Source organism: Cervus elaphus, chromosome 26 (genome assembly GCF_910594005.1).
Source record: "Cervus elaphus chromosome 26, mCerEla1.1, whole genome shotgun sequence".
In the NCBI taxonomy this organism is placed as follows: domain Eukaryota; kingdom Metazoa; phylum Chordata; class Mammalia; order Artiodactyla; family Cervidae; genus Cervus; species Cervus elaphus.
Window position 1 is genome coordinate 36,061,413 of NC_057840.1, and position 16,891 is coordinate 36,078,303.

The 16,891-nt window shown below is 37.2% G+C and overlaps 1 protein-coding gene across 3 annotated transcripts in view; it reads right to left on the minus strand.

The window, feature by feature from the left end:
• Window positions 1–16,891, minus strand: part of SYNE1 (spectrin repeat containing nuclear envelope protein 1) — a 482,339-nt gene that overhangs the window by 306,880 nt on the left and 158,568 nt on the right. For all 3 annotated transcript variants that reach the window (XM_043888326.1, XM_043888327.1, XM_043888325.1), the window contains 8 exons: window positions 12,448–12,544; window positions 11,517–11,719; window positions 9,474–9,638; window positions 8,861–9,013; window positions 7,680–7,823; window positions 5,177–5,350; window positions 2,105–2,263; window positions 1,423–1,587 (listed from right to left, as the gene is read on the minus strand). In XM_043888326.1, the coding sequence (XP_043744261.1) occupies window positions 1,423–1,587; window positions 2,105–2,263; window positions 5,177–5,350; window positions 7,680–7,823; window positions 8,861–9,013; window positions 9,474–9,638; window positions 11,517–11,719; window positions 12,448–12,544 (1,260 nt within the window). The remainder of the gene's footprint in view (window positions 1–1,422; window positions 1,588–2,104; window positions 2,264–5,176; window positions 5,351–7,679; window positions 7,824–8,860; window positions 9,014–9,473; window positions 9,639–11,516; window positions 11,720–12,447; window positions 12,545–16,891) is intronic.

A 16,891-nucleotide genomic window follows, 5' to 3' on the forward strand; every position in this document is an offset into this window, starting at 1 on the left:
CTGAGTGGAAGCCAGGACTAGACCTCACAATCCCTCACTCCCTAACTGCAGTGTGTTCCAGGCCTTGCTGGTTCATTATGAGCCATTTCTGCATTCACACCAAGCATACAAACTGTGGACTGAATTGTGTTGCCCCCTCCCCACTGTCCCATCCCACCAAAGCCATATGTTGAAGCCCTAACATGCAGTGTGATGATATCTGAGGGTGGGCCTCTCATGAAAGAATTAGTGCCCTTTTTCAAGGAGAGACATTGAAGATCTTCCCTTCTACCCATCTCTGCCATGTGAGGACACAGTGAGGTAACCATCTGCATATCAGGAAGAGTCCTCGCCAAAACCCAGCCAGGCTAGTCCCCTAATCTCAGACTTCTAGCTTTCAGAACTGAGAAAATAAATTCCTATTGCTTAAGCCACCCAATCTGTGTATTTTTTTATGGTAGCCTGGGCAGATGAATACAACACATGCACAAATACACATGGCTAAGTCTCACAAAGTCTTAGGATTATGTATGCTGGGAAGCCACAGTGATTCAAAAGAAAGAACAGCAGAGTAGGGGTGTATAAATTTGAACAAGATGTTGGATGGTCATAGACATCAAACCTAAATTCATCAGCTGCATGACAAACGCATTGCATTCATCATCTGAGAGCATGGCTTACATAAATATCCACTGAAATTTCAGGAAAAAAGTATACATTGTCAGAGGGAATCATCTCCACACACCATTTAAGAGATTACCGATACCGATATAATTTAATACCGATACTCAATATAATTTAATTACCGAAAAAAAAAAATTAATTACCGATACTCAATACTGATATAATTTAAATGAGTATGATTAACAGGGAGATGGCTTCACAATACTGGCTCAAGCTGTAGATCAGCTACCAAACTTCAAGTGACATGGCACCTATACCATGAGTGATACGGCAGAGTTATGATATAAGCACAAAGACTTAGCCATCCCCCTAAACTTCTCTCTCTTAGGAAGCATATGCTGGTCATGAAAGAGTGTTTCAGCTAAATAATGAATTGGTAGTTTGGAGAGTCTGAATTATCTCTCCTATGGTTCTCTGCTACTCCAGGGGCTCAAGAACGGCCAATTATAGGGCAGCTTATCAACTGCTTCTGAGGTTCTTTTTGCTGTCATTTCTTGGGGTCTCGTATCTAACAAGTTCCTGCTCTCCTGACTCATTTCGCCCTTTCCCCCTCCCCTCCCTTTCTCCCCTTCTCTTTTCCCCCTCCTTCTTCCCTCCCTCCTCTTCTCCCTCCATTTTCTTCTTTTTCCCTCCCTCTGTGTCTCTCTTCCTGTCTCTCTCTGCTTCTCTGTATGAGATCATTACACTCTTTTTATTTTGTATCTAAGATGGCTTGCTCACGTCCTCGCGTCCTTAAGGGCCCACGTGGGATGCACTCACTGTGTGTCTCTTCAGCAGGTCTTCCGGGTCCCCCTTTTCCTCCAGGCCCTCCTGAGCGACCCTCAGCACCTTCTCCAACTCGGCTCGAGACTCCTCAAACTTCTTCATCAAGCGGCTGTTGGTTTCCACATGTTTCTTCCAATCTCCAGTTTTCTTTACCATATTCTTGATTAAAAATAATAATAATAATCATAAAGGGATATCAATCTCCAGTCATTGCAAATGTCATTTGTTAAAGAGTAGTGCTTCTTTCAAAAAACACTTGTAAGGAATACATGTCATTATGATGAGAATAATCAACCCTTTTAAATATTAATCAATATCAGAGAAAAAAAAAAGTCACACAGTCGTGTCCAACTTTTTGTGATCCCATGGACTATAGCCCGTCAGGCTCCTCTGTCCATGGGATTCTCCAGGCAAGAGTACTGGAGTGGGTTGCCATTTCCTTCTCCAGCATACTTCCCGACCCAGGGATCAAACCCAGGTCTCCTGCATTGCAGGCAGATTCTTTACCAACTGAGCTACTCAGAAGTACAATATCAGAGAAAGAAGAAGTAAAATGATTGGCTTCCAAACACCAGTAGATGAGCCATTTGTCAAGAGTGAAGACATGAAATGCGGTAATTACAAGTCTTCTTGGAATTTTCCTTGTTCACATCTCGAAAGCAGGCAGAGAACTTACCTGAAAAGCAACATGCATATCTGCAATCTTCCTCTGTAGCTTCGTCTGATCAAAATGCTTTAACATGTTGCTCAAGGTCACAAACTTTTGAACACTCTGACTGCCTTTCTCAATTTGAGTCATGGCTTTCTTACAGCTTTCTTGACAAGCTAATAGTTCCTACAGGGAAAGGGAACCCACAACAATAGTATTTGAAAGGGCAAGAAAGAATGAGAGTAACCATTACAAAACATTAACAGCATTATATAGCTTTTAGGCTTTTAATCTGCAATAAGTAAAATCAAAAGTATGGAGAGATGGTGCTTTTCAGAAGAGCACAATTTTAAGCAATCACTGAAGTCAGTGTCTTTTATATAAGGCATTTAAATGTCATGCTGAGGTTTCTGAAATTTTTTACATTTCATGCCTACCTTATTAATATCAAGAGAATGACAGAGCATCAAAATTATTATCTGCCTGGTGCGTGCCTTCCTCCTACCAACTAACAGGTCCGTAATTTATTGTAAAAACAATAATGAAATCAATCCATGTATCAGGCTATAATCTGTCTCAATAAATTTAATACCAGTGCATATTATACTTTACTGAGTTAGTTGAAGTAGATTATATATCATTTGTGTATCCTAAAATATACAACATTTGAATTCTTAAGGGTCACAAACTATTAACCTCATTAATAAAATGGTGGACCCCAGGTTGGTTGGTGGTTTAGTCACTAAATTATGTCTGACTCTTGCATGGACTGCAGCCTACCAGGCTCCTCTGTCCACGGGATTTCCCAGGCAAGAATACTGGAGTGGGTTGCCATTTCCTTCTCCAGGGCATCTTCTCGACCCAGGGTTCGAACCAAGGTCTTCTGCATTGTAGGCAGATGCTTGCATTACAGGTGGATTCTTTACCAACTGAGCCACCAAGTGGACCCCAGACTATAACACAAAAGGCAGCAGACTAGTGGACCTGGGAAGGCTTGGCGGTTGTCACGCATTTGCAGATGAGAAGCGATGGTGACTCAGAGGAAGCCTGACTATATCCTGGGATCCTGGCAATTTCTGCCTTAGACAGCATGGAAATTATTCAGCTCCATGGCAAGCAGTCATGTTTTTGACTTGAATCCACACCATTTGCACTTCAGCATCCTTGATTGCTTTGAAAAAATATTTCAAACTGGTAATTTGGATACCAGCTTGGGTAACTTAGATGCAAATATTAAGAGCAAGGTTTCTGTTTTATTTGAGGGAGATAGAGTAAGGATATACTTGTTCTTTTTGAAGATTTAGAGAGTAACATATGTTAGAAAAATCTTGAAGTGAAAGTGAAAGTCTCTCAGTTGTGCTGACTCTTTGTGACCCCGTGGACTATACAGTCCATGGAATTCTCCAGGCCAGAATACTGGAGTGGGTAGCCTTGCCCTTCTCCAGGGGCTCTTCCCAACCCAGGGATCGAACCCAGGTCTCCCACATTGCAGATAGATTCTTTACCAGCTGAGCCACTAGGGAAGCCCAAGAATACTGGAGTGGGTAGCCTATCCCTTCTCCAGCGGATCGTCCCTACTCAGGAATCAAACTGGGGTCTCCTGCATTACAGGTGGATTCTTTATCAACTGAGCTATCAGGGAAGCCCTAAAAAAAATCTTGCTCAAATTTTATCCTTAAAAATAGTAAATGCAATTTTTATTGTGAAAGGATTATTTGATGGAAACATATAGCAATTTGGGAACATAGGGAATGGCACTATGGTTTCAAAATGAAAAACAATCTTTAACTAATATGATGAGAATCCATTAGAATAGGGTTTGATGGTATAATCATTGCATGTATGCTCAGTTGCTCAGTCGTGTCCGACTCTGCAACCCCATGGAATGCAGCCCGCCAGGCTTCAATTTTCCAGGCAAGAACACTGCAGTGGGTTGCCATTTCCATCTCCAGGGGAATCTTCCTGGATCAAGGATTGAACCCATGTCTCTTGCATCTCCTGCACTGGCATCATCATTGTGACTTATCATTAATAATAATAATAATAATGTTAATTGCTACCAGTTATAGAGTATATGCCCTAATGTGTTACTCATATTATAGAACATTTAATGTAATCTCTGCAACAAGTTCTCAACTTAGGTACCACCACCCCCATTTCAACGTGAGGAAATAAAGCTAATCAAGGCTTTGTAATTTGCTGTATCAGATCTGAATACCTGTCTGACTCACTTCAGATGTTCTCTGCTCTTTCTGCTAAGTGACGCTGCCTTCCTTCCATGAATCTATTTTGATGAACACAATGGCAAACCTTTTGCCCATCAGTTTTACCCTCTGTTGCTTAAGTTCATTTATAATAAACCAACTAAATAAGCCGATTAACTGTCACACTCAGTAGGAGGCTGTTCTGCATACAGATTTGCTTACTAAAACTGAGACAAAGAAGAACGATTCTCACTCCAAATACATTTCCAGAATGCTATGGTCGTGTCGACCGGTCTGGTCCTAGAGGCGGGAAAAGATCTCATAAGACACCAGTGATAGACACTGGACAGAATGGAATGCAATTATTTATTTCTGTACATAGCTAAATATATACAATTTAAAATTTATCTATACAATTTTTATCTACATAAATATGCAGGTACGCTAAGTCACTTCAGTCGTGTCTGACCCTCTGCGACCCATGGACTGTAGCCTGCTAGGCTCCTCTGTCCATTGAATTCTCCAGGCAAGAATACTGGAGTGGGTTGCCTGGAGACCTCCTGGAGGAGGTCTTCCCAACCCAGGGATCGAACCCACATCTCCTTGGCTTCTGCATTTGGCAGGTGGATTCTCTACCACTGAGCCACCAGGGAAGCCCCTATGTAAATACACCTATATATAAATATATAGAGAAATATAACATTTTTTATTCTATCAATAGTGGATAGGGTTTTCATCTTTGGCCATGCGTTTTTGTTTTGAGTTGCCAGTACTATTCTATTAAAAGTTTTCTTCTCTAATGATAGAAATGATGAATTTCTATCATTATATGCACCTCAGTGTGACTGCCTATGCATTCAATTAACTAGGTCTCCTGAAAGAAAATTTTCCTTACCTGATGTTTCTGTTTAAAAAGAGGACTAGATTGTGCCTCATGTTCAAGAACTGTCATAATTTCATCAATTTTCCCAAGTGAGTCATAAAAGGCCGTCATCTGCTTTTCTAATTCCTCCAACGGTACCAACAGCTGCTGAGACTCAGAAAGGAGTGGGGAGTAACAGTCTTTGACCTTTAAAAAAACAAAGACACAGATTCCATCGAAGACCATGAAAGACCATAAGCTCAGGGCACTATTCATAGCTCTCAGGAATGTTTTCTTCATTATAGGGTCGTTTTGTGTTTACAGATCTCCAGAGATACTCTTTAATGATATTTCCTGTGTATTGTTAAATTTTGATGTTAAAAAAAAAAAAGCACTACTATTGTACCACTGAGACAAGTAAATGCTACGGAGCTTTCTCATGAAAATACACCTAAATCATCCATCTGGATAGGTCTTGCTCATCTAAATTATGTCAGTGAGCCAGATGACATCAAATTCCATTTTATGAACTCTGCAACCCATCTTCACATTGGGCTCAAAATCTGACCTAAGACAGTCATGAATGATCATTATCTAAGCCAACCTGGACTTTTGAACTTTATTTTTAAGAACTCCACTACTTGACCCCTTAACTCTAGAAAAAATTACAAACTTGTTGATGTGTTCCTTCTGGGGAGGTCCTGTGACTCTCCTAACGGCCTTCGAGCTCCATGCCTAGCCAGTCTTTCCCCATCGACATCCCACTCACACCAAACACTCATGTCATATACCAATCTTTTCACAAAGGTTCCCATGCTGATTCTCCCTCATCTGAATTGGCCCAGTTCTCATCTGTTACTTCTCTTTTAAATAAATGTTATTAACTCATACACCTGCATTGTCTTTATCTTCATGATGAGGTCATGAAGATGAAGATCTCCATCAAGTGTCTGCTTTGTCATATCTGTTGGAATCCAGGAACTCATACAATCTTGCAAGAAGTTCCTGCCCCCCTCATTTTATTTAGAGTTGCTCCCAAAGTACTATGGGTTGACCAAAATATCCACATCTTCCCTAAGAAGGTATGAAAAAACTCAAATGGACTTTTTGGCTAACCCAATGCTTTTGGAAACCAAGGAAAGGAAATTAAGTATCTGTTAGTAGACCATTTATTTTTTCTTTACATTGTAATTATTTTCATGTTCTTGAATATACTGAATGAAGGAGAAACTCATCTAAAGAAAAACACTGTCCTGTTGCCACAGGGCTCTGTTAAAATTACTGAACAAAATAAAGAGAATCTGCTGACATGCGTAATAATTCGTATGCTTTCCAAACACAACAGGAAACTTACCAAGATGCTACATCTAATACAGCAGTTAAGGAATTGTGATGACTTACCTGTGTCTAAAGGAGCAATTTGCTTTCTCAGAAGTTGCCCTAAATCACTAAACCTAACCTAGGCTGAGATGTGCCAGCCTAAGACACAGCTCTAAAGGCTGCTTGAAAGTTATCTAATCGATAATGTTGACTCCAAACTGTACCAAATCCTTATAAATAATCTTGAATATTTGCAAGGATTTAAAATTAGCATTCTTGTATATACCAGTTTGACAAAATTTTCTCTTCTTTCCATGGCCTTGATTCTTTCTATTTCTTCTACCTGACTCATTTATTCCTTTTTTAAATGACTTCTCCACAGTTGATTTCATATTTTCATATTGGTCCTTCTCTTTCTAAATTTCCTTTCCTAATTAACAAGGTTTTCTGTTTTATTTCCCTTTGTTTTCCAATTTTTCATTACATAATTTTCTCTTCACCTACATAATCAAGCCTTTTTTTTTTAAGAAAAAAAAAAACAGGTATTAATTACCCAGTTTAAATGGACTTCGAAAACAATATCATCTTTACAAAATGCAACTTTAGATAGATAAAACATCCTAATGAAACTTCCAAAGCTGTTAAGGAAAACCCCTCAATAGAATAGAAATGACTTATGGGTTATTTGGTATTCTTTGAGTTTCTTGCACAGAAGTGGCATAAATGTATGTATCTTAAGTCCGAAGTGAGCTCTGTGAGATGAAGAGGGCAGAATTTCACTATTTTGTGGTTGTGCAAGTGAAAAGAAATGGTGTAATAAAAAGCGTGTAAGTATGTCCAATATCAATACACCCTAATTAAAGAGTATACTGGAATTCTTTCTCACTTAAATAAATGATGTCTTCCTCCTCCTCTCCTCCCCTTGCTTCCCATTTCATCACTCCTAACTGGTCCTCGGTTCTTCCAGAGGAGGCTTATCTTCCTATTAAGATACACCTACTAATACTTCTACATTAAAGAGGCAAGGCTTTAATTATCAGCTCCATAGTCTCATTTTTTAAAGCTCATGACAAAGTTACTAGAAGAATCCCAATATGAAATAAACACAGGATCTACTAACAAGTGAATGAGTTGCCTGCGGTGACAGAATGGTAAGATGAGCTGAAAGTGATGTTGGTCCTGAATGGAGTTTCATGCTTTAAAAATATTTTCCCACCTTGGTTAGCTGCTCTTTGAGCCCAGACATGGTTGCAAACATTTCATTAGCTTCTTCTTGGGAGATCTCTTTGGTAATGAGGTGCGCTGTCTTTGTAATCATCTTATACTGAGCATCCATCACAGGCACCCTCTGCTCAATATCCTACATGAATCATTGAAACAGCTATGTTAACACATGATACATTTACTCTTAATTTCAAGATTTCACAAATGGATACAAATCAGTATGTACTGAATAAAACTCTTTACTTGTAATAATCTTTTGGAGAGTCCAATGATTACCTCCCTTCATTACTAATACATGATATATTGATTTAAGAAAATAAATAGAACTAAATATAAGAAAATAAATAAAATGAATAGAATTTAACAAATAAATTTCCTTAAATATCACCATAAATCCTTAGGTTAACATAAAGATAAGCAGAAGTAATCTTTACACTTTCAAAATGCATATTAATGTAACTATAAATATTACATCAGGTAAATGCATATTAACAATTTGGGGCAATTCTGATTTTAAAAATGAAACAACTTACTTCTTTAAAATAAGTAACACATTGTCATTGCAGAAATTTATAAATTAGAGATAATAATGAAAATTTAAGACGGTCTTCTCACACCAGAGTCAACACCCCTACCACCACAAGGCTCTGCTAAAATTACTTAAACAAAATTAATATTTTTCCTGTGTGTATTTACACCTGTTTTTTATTTTTACAAAAAAAGGATGATGCTTTGTTTTGCATTTCTTACTTAATGATGTATTGGAAAAGTCTTTCTGTATCATTAAATATTCTTCCACTGCTTCATTTTTGAGAGTTGTAGGGTATTCAAAATATGTAAATGGTACAATTCATTTAGCAAATCCTTTACTGTTGGAGGCATTTATGTAGGGGTATCTCCAGACATTTATTTCTCCATAGTACTTTATAATTTGATCATAGAAAATGAAAATTTATATTAAAAAACTATTTTGAAGTTACCCTATGGTCAATACACATCTTAAAAAATTTAGATAGCTTTTTCATGAGAGGCAGAAATCAGAATATGCATACATGTCACAGTGATGCCAACGAGACACGGAAACAGTTCTTGTGATGACCTAAGTAACTTCACTGATCTTTCCTTACACAATAGAATAGGTTTTCCACTTTCTGTTCCAGAGAACCAGCTCACCTCCAAGTCTTGAATTAATAACTTGACATTAATAAAAGAGACTTCTAAGGGCTCTGAAAGTTTCCTATGGGCTCCAGTTGCAAACTCAGACAAGACAGTAACACAATCGTTGTATTCCTTCTTCATTCTGTCCAACTCATCAGCTCGAGCATACTGTTCAGAAAAGGGAGTGGGGCAGCACAGAAAACCATTAAGCCAAGACTCAGGAAGCTTGTAACTTTCACTTCTACATTCTATCTGGAATTGTTAGGTGGTAGGAAAGACTCTGATTCCTGACTCTTATTTTAGATACATTTGAAGTTAGTCAAATTACTGTGAAAAGAAGAAAGGAGGTAGCATAGAAGCAAAGAATTATGACTTAAAGCATGAATCATTCCATGTAAGTAAGCTCCATATGTCAACCTAATCCTTAATCAAACTATACATTTCTGTTATGTTCCTCCATTACAAGTTGGAAAGAATAAAGGACCAAATAGAAACATAACAGTTCTAAACACATCTGTACTCTGCCTTAATAAGCCCATGCTATAACAATAAAGAGTCTCTAAACAGACTGTTTATCACATTTATGACACACCCATGTTCTAGGCATAAACATATTTGAAAAACATACTTGCTTAACTTCCATAAACAACTCCCTCCATCGCCCATTTAGCAACAGTAACTGCTGTTTGAGGTCACGGGAAACCATCTCATCACACGTTTCGATTAAAAAATTGCCAGCATCATTCATGGCAGTGTGCTGCTGTATCCAATGAGGCAAGTTTCGGAAAAAATCCTAAACAAGAAACAATACATGCTATTGCAAACCATAAACCAAAAGTTAATAAATGATATGAAAGTAACCAGACCATGAGAAATACCTTGGTTCTAAAATTTGTGCAAATTTTAAGGTGAATTTTAACTCTCTTTCAAAATGGAAACTTTTAACAAAGAAGTTAAAAAATGTAAGCTAGAAATTGTGTCTTTTCATAAGAACATGTATGCCATATCTTTTTGCTGAAGACAAAACAAAACATGATGACCATATTTTGCTATTCCTGTTTTACAGGTGAAAAAGCTGAATTTCTGTGAATGTAAGGGACTTGTGCCTCTGTTCTTCAGGCAAGTAAATACCAGTGCCAGAGTCATATAAGAGGTATAATATATATATGGGTGTGTGTGTATATATATATGTGTGTGTATATATATATATCTTAAGAAATTTTTACTGATTACTTTTGATATTAAAATCAAATATTAAAATCTGAATATAGTCCATGAAGATAATTAACAATCATGGAGATAAACTCTTCAAGGAAAATGTTTAAAAGTAATTATCTGGGCCAAGAATACATAATACAGTGACATCCTTCTTATTTAAGGTTACACATTTGATGATGGAGCAGCTTCCACTTGATTTCAAATTGTGTGCATGAGCACACACACATGTACCCACCATGGTAAAAACCAAGAACACCATAATTCAAATCGATTTCACAAGTCATGTGTGGGAGGACTTCCTACATAAACTGGTGAGAACACTTCCATTTCTGGTGGTTATATCCCCTTGGATGAAATTAACACATATGACATGTGCTAGGCACTGCCAGTCTAATCAGAAAAGTCAAAATCTGTGTGGGTTACAGTTGCTCAGGTACATGAAAACACTTAATCTGTATGAAATATGGAAAGGGAAACATATAAAAATTATACATCTGCTTGTATAACATAATAATTGAAGAACCAATCTTGAATGACAAGCAGTAATTCTAATATAAGTGCTATACCTCTTAATGGGGATCTGGCACTTTGATGTTTTACGTAAAAGCTGGTTTTCCATGAGAAAATATCAGACTCCCATTGAGAAGTATATATACAGAAATCAGCCCATTTCATGTGATATTTTAATGTAAGTTATATTAAAGACAGCAATTCTTGCACACATCTGTAACTGGAGGAAAGAAAATCACTCCTACCCAGAAGAAGACCTTGACTGACAGTTGATAAAATCCAAAAACAAACTTCCAGAGAGACAAACATGTGGTGACCCATCTGTTAAATCTGTATAATGCCATCACACAGACTTAGGGCTACGTTAGCCAAAATTGTTTTAAATGATCAGCATTCAGTGGCTTAGTCGTATCCGACTCCTTCCGACCCCATGGACTGTAGCCCACCAGGCTCCTCTGTACATGGAATTTTCCAAGAAAGAATACTGGAGTGGGTTGCCATTTCTTTCTCTAGAGGGTCTTCCTGACCCAGGGATCGAACCCATGTCTCCTGCGTCTCCTGTGTTAGCAGGTGGATTCCTGGGAAGCCCAAAGTTGTTTTCATCCTCTCTTAAATTAGGAAATCCACAGAGGCTGCGCCCTTTAAGTCATAGACGTTATTGTGTGTATAGCGCCCTCTGCTGCCCATTGGGTTTGGCTGCCCCTCCATCAGTTACGGCTCTCTGAATGCAAAAATCCAATACTGTCTTAACGTTAAGCTTTAAAAAGCAGAACATTTCTTGGTCTAAAATAATTTACTAACCTGAAAGTGCAGCGTTAAAGGCAAAGTCAGGATTTGCGTGACACGTACGCAAACACATGAACTCCCTAGAGAACTTTGCTGTGAAAGTCACCTATTTCCAAATTCGCCTGTGCCTGCTTCCTGTTGTAAGTAGCAGTCTTACCTTTTTGGCATGTTCTGACTGATTGAGCATTTTCTCGGCGTCCTCGAGCCAAGCCTGAAGACTAGCCACAGTACTGCCGTATCGGTCCCAGTTGGCGATGACTTCCTCCAGCATGCTCCGCACGCTCCTGACTTCCACCGAGAGGTTCCTCCACTGCGCAGTGGTTTCATTCATGAATTTCATCACATTCTCAGCTTCTTCCACTGAAACAGATAAGTTACAATCCCTGTTTTATATTTTAAATCCACCACACCTTTTTTTCTAGGGTCTACTGGAGTGCATTCATAATTCCTCCTAGGATTTTAAATTTAACAGATGTAATGTTAGAATCACATTCAGCTCATGTTGGGGATAGGTTATCTTATTCATAGGTATTTATAAAGATTAAAGACAATGAATATTTAAAACTTCTGATAAATGATATATTTTAATAATAAATGGCACATATTTCTTTGCATTTATATACATTCAGATAGACACATATATAGTACAACCATAAATGCTATAGTTCATTTTCAGCAAATATAAGAAATATATCTGCAAAATGAAACAGACACATTTTACAATTGCGTCTTTCCACGAACTTAAGTTTTCATTTATTTTATTATAATATTCAGGTTGGTCCTAGTTTGCTTTTAACCATTGGAATGAAAATAGGTTTGAACATTACAATTTAGAAAATGAAAACTTATTTTCCTTTTTCTTAGAAAATCACACATACACACACACACACACACGCACACACACGCACACACACATACAAGGGAGGCATAACACAAAGTCAAGTGAACTGAATCCAATACAGCTTTTCAGGCCAATGGCATGGCCACCCAAAGATTCTGCTGAGAAAAAATGACTTAATCATACAGAAACATGTAGGTTCTAAAGTCTACTGTGTTCAATACTACGACAATTCCATCTTGTATTTTACCTGAACCATCAGCTTTGACATACATCTCAGCTGTCTGTTTCAAGATCTGGTATGTCACTTCATATTGTTCAAAGAACTTGCTATTTTCTATAAAAGACTAGAAAGAAGAGAGAACGGTTAAATGATAACTAATATAGGCTTATGCAGACATGCCAAAGTCAGTCTTCTGCAGTGCAGGTATGTGGATATGTTACCCAAATTTACCAACCTCACTCTTCTTCAAAACATCAACTTAAATCAACGGCCATAAATAACCTGATTATTTCTGAGAATATAACTTTATTCCCCACTTTTGCTTCTAATTCACCCCTAGATTGAGAAAATATTACACTTCTTCTCCACCCAAGGGTTTGTTTTTAGAAGAGACAGAAGCTTCTCCAGAGTATGTGGGGCTAACATTTAGAAAGCACTAAATTTGGAACAACATTTGAAAATGTCCCACTGGGTCTTAGCTGTGGGATTCTGTTGCTCTTTGAACAATAATTCTGGTGGAGGATGATTCTGAGGTACTTCAGAGTATAAATAACTGACACAAGGCACACTTTCTTAAAAAGTAAATATAAAAATATTTCCAAGTAGAAAATTGCTAAATAATCATACATTCTATCCATGTTATACACGTTCTCATATTTCTATTAACCTAGTATAAAAATTACAGATAAGACACGTCTATATCTAATACAGTGCTGGTTTAGTTGCTAAGCCATGTTGAACTCTTGCAATCCTGTGGATTCTAGCCGACTAGGCTCCTCTGTCCATGGGATTCTCCAGGCAAGAATCCTGGAGTGGGTTGCCATTTTCTTCTCCGGGGATCTTCCCAACCCAGGGACTGAACCCACGTCTCCTGCATTGCAGGTGGATTCTTTACCACTGAGCTACCAGGGAGCCCCTATATCTAATATGCCTGTATGCAATTTACATATGCATTTTTATTATTGCTAACTCCAGGAAATATGAAATAATTCCTGTTTCAAAAATTATTCCTGCTTTTCTAAAAGTAGAAAGTTAAAGCAATTACCGATAACAACATATTGCCAAAGGCTTCTTAATTCCTTTTAATAGTGTAATTAGTTCCTATGATTTAAACTCAGTAAAATACTTCGTGTCACTATTATAAAATATGAAATTGGTCTTCAAAAACTAGCTGAAGTTCTGAATAGGATGTTGATGAATGCTTAATATGGAGATGCAAAATGCTTGTGTGCAGATGCAAAACTATTCATACAACAATTTCATAGGCATCCCTAGACTTTATTAATAGAAATGTATAGCATTTCATGATTATATTTTAAAAGTTACATGTAATACATTTCATACCATTTGCATTTACTACATAGTAACTATTCTTGATGGATATATTGAATAAAGATGTGAATTATCTGGAATGAGGGATTCCCTGATGACTACCTTACCCAATAAGTGAAATAGGCTTTATTATTTTTGATGAGAATTAGTTAGCTCATTATTTAGCCTTATGTCCTATTCCCGTAACCTCTGCCTACTCCCCAAATGGAGAAAGAGTAATTTAATGGAATTTAAATTTTGAATAATTTCACAAATAAGTAAGTCCTGATTTCATCAAACATGGATGATTACACCTAATTTTCAAGACCTTGTAAGAAATTGAAGAAACAAATATATTCAGCAAAATTTTTAAAAATAGTGTTCATTTAGCTTGGACACAATTTCAAGGAGCTAATGGGAAAACAATTCCTCAAAGTGTCAAATGAATGGAAAACAGTGCCTACATCGGACATAAAACATACACATGCTTTTGCTGGAGTGATTTACAAATTCATTATAAATGAACAAGAGAGAAAAGTTATTTCCAGTTTCATTTTTGGTATAGGTGGGGAGAAGAATGTTTTAAAAATATTATAAATATAGAAATTCATTAAAGTACTTTTGAGTTTTCCTATGAGGACAAAGACATCACTTTGCTGACAAAGGTCTGTATGATCAAAGCTATAGTCGTTCCAGTAGTCATGTACGGATGTGAGAATTTGACCATAAAGAAGGCCAAGCAGTGACAAATTAATGCTTTCGAAGACTCTTGAGAATCCCTTGGACAGCAAGGAGACCACACTAGTCAATCCTAAAGGAAATCAACCCTGAATATTCACTGGAAGGACTGATGTTGAAGTTGAAGCTCCAATACTTTGGCCACCTGATGCGAAGAGTCAATTCATTGGAAAAAACCCTGATGCTGGGAAAGATTGAAGGCAGGAGGAGAAGGGGGCAGCAGAAGATGAGATGGTTAGATAGCATAAACGACTCAATGGACATGAGTTTGAGCAAGCTCTGGGAGACAGGACAGAGAAGCCTGGCATGCTGCAGTCCATGGGGTTGCAAAGAGTTGGACATGACTTAGTGACTGAACAACTACGAGGAAAACTAAATAATAAATTTTTGAAGGAAGAAGCCTTATTTGTTATTTTAGTTTTAAAATTGTTTCATTTACTTCTACCCTTTCTTTCTGAGTCCTGAGTAACTCCACTTAGTAACATGAATTATTTTGTCTATTAGAATCACTTCAGCAGGAGGACTGCTAACTCACTTTTTCGCCATGAGCCATCTAGACTAAGTCTTTCAGAAGAATGCCAAATTAAGCACAAATGTGTGTTTAAAATACTAGTGATGGGGTTAGTTTATTTTTTAAAAAATACAGCTTACATGTGGAAATCAAGTTCAACAAATAAGCTGTGTTGGTCAAGGGACTTTTAAAGTTGATGGCACTTCAAGAAAAGGAAGCTATTTCTTTATGCTACAAAATTCAAAGTATTGGAAGGGAGTAAATTTCTACTCTGAAAAGAGAAATATAGTAAATACAAAGCTCATCAATTTCACTCAAAGAGAGCTAAACCAGACAATTTAAGGTTTTAAAAAATCAACTGAGATGCGAGAAGTACTTTCATTAGAACTGCCTATTGACTTTAACAAAATCATTACAAATATTAGACTAAATGTTCATATTACATATGCTGCATTCACTTTATCTACACCTCCAAGAGCTTTTCTTCTATGTGAAAGAATGAAATACTGTCTCATTTCTTCCACTATAAAATTGGAGCATGTGTTAAGTAACACGGTTATGTCACGAACAGTTCTGACATCAAGAACCAAACCAATCATCTTCTTATTTACATTACAGTATGTAATCTATTGCCAGAATCCTGTGGCCTAATTTAATCAACAGGCATTCATGAAGTATTAATATTTTCTAAGAATTCCTTGAGCACTTAGGGGCTGTGTACCTAAGTGCCTCTTAAGAGAGGCACTTTTTTTTTTTTAAGGAGTAAACACATTCTTTAGTTTCCCAACTCTTAAAAACAGTATCCTTTTTTCTTGCAGATAAGTAGAATAGAATTGAGAATTCAGATGAAGGAAAAGATAATTATGGAACTCTTATATCCCAAATATTACTTTGCTTATTTGATGATGTAGCAGCATATGGCTCATTACAATAATGTTTTTTTAGAAACCAAGTAAAGGATTATATTTAAGAAACTGATTTTATGATTTTTTAAAAAATCTTCATGTACTTTGAAATAGTCTCTTCTAAAGAGGATGATTTTCCCCAAAACTCCAGAAGAATGAGAGAAGCTCTGTGGGGTGTGACATAGAAGGAAAACAATGAAGCGCCAGTCTTTGTTCCTTAGAAAAATTCTTATTATTCTATTATTATTATTGTTGTTAAGATTTTGGAAAAGATTATGTCTTCTAGACATTAAGTTATGCAAAAGTTCACATAGGTAGTGAGGAGCTGAGTACTGATTCAACACATTCCTATGTCACTCGTGGCCACATAGAATAATCTATCGGGTCCCAGTAATCTCCCCAAGAATCCAACCACACCCTGGCCCAATACCATGCTGCCTATAATAACATAAGAGTAACTAATAGGCCGAAGCACGGAAATGTAAAATATTGTCAATTATGGACCAACATTAAATGGAACTGATGTTTATGAAAATGACATTCTTTAGTTCACTGAGCTACAGAATATCATTTCAATTATTTGGACTTTTCAGTTTTTTAAAAAAAATTTTTCCCAGCCAATTCTGTTAGAGAGTAAAGTTCAGGGCATGCTAAGTCACTTCAGTCATGTCTGACTCTTTGTGACCCTAAGGACTGTAGTCAACCATGTTCCACTATCTATGGGATTCTCTAGGCAAGAATACTAGAGTGGGTTGCCACGGCCACCTCCAGGGGATCTTTCTGACTCAGGGCTTGAACCCACACCTCTTATGTCTCCTGCATTGGCAGGCGTGTTCTTTACCACGAGCACCACCTGGGAATTCCCATAAAATTCATAAACATAAAGGCTTTTGATGCAGAAAGATGTGGATTCTAATCCAGATTCCACTTCTTATTAACTCTGCCACTTGGAACACGTGACTTGAACATTCAAAAGTACCATTTCATCAATGAAACAATGTGAAAA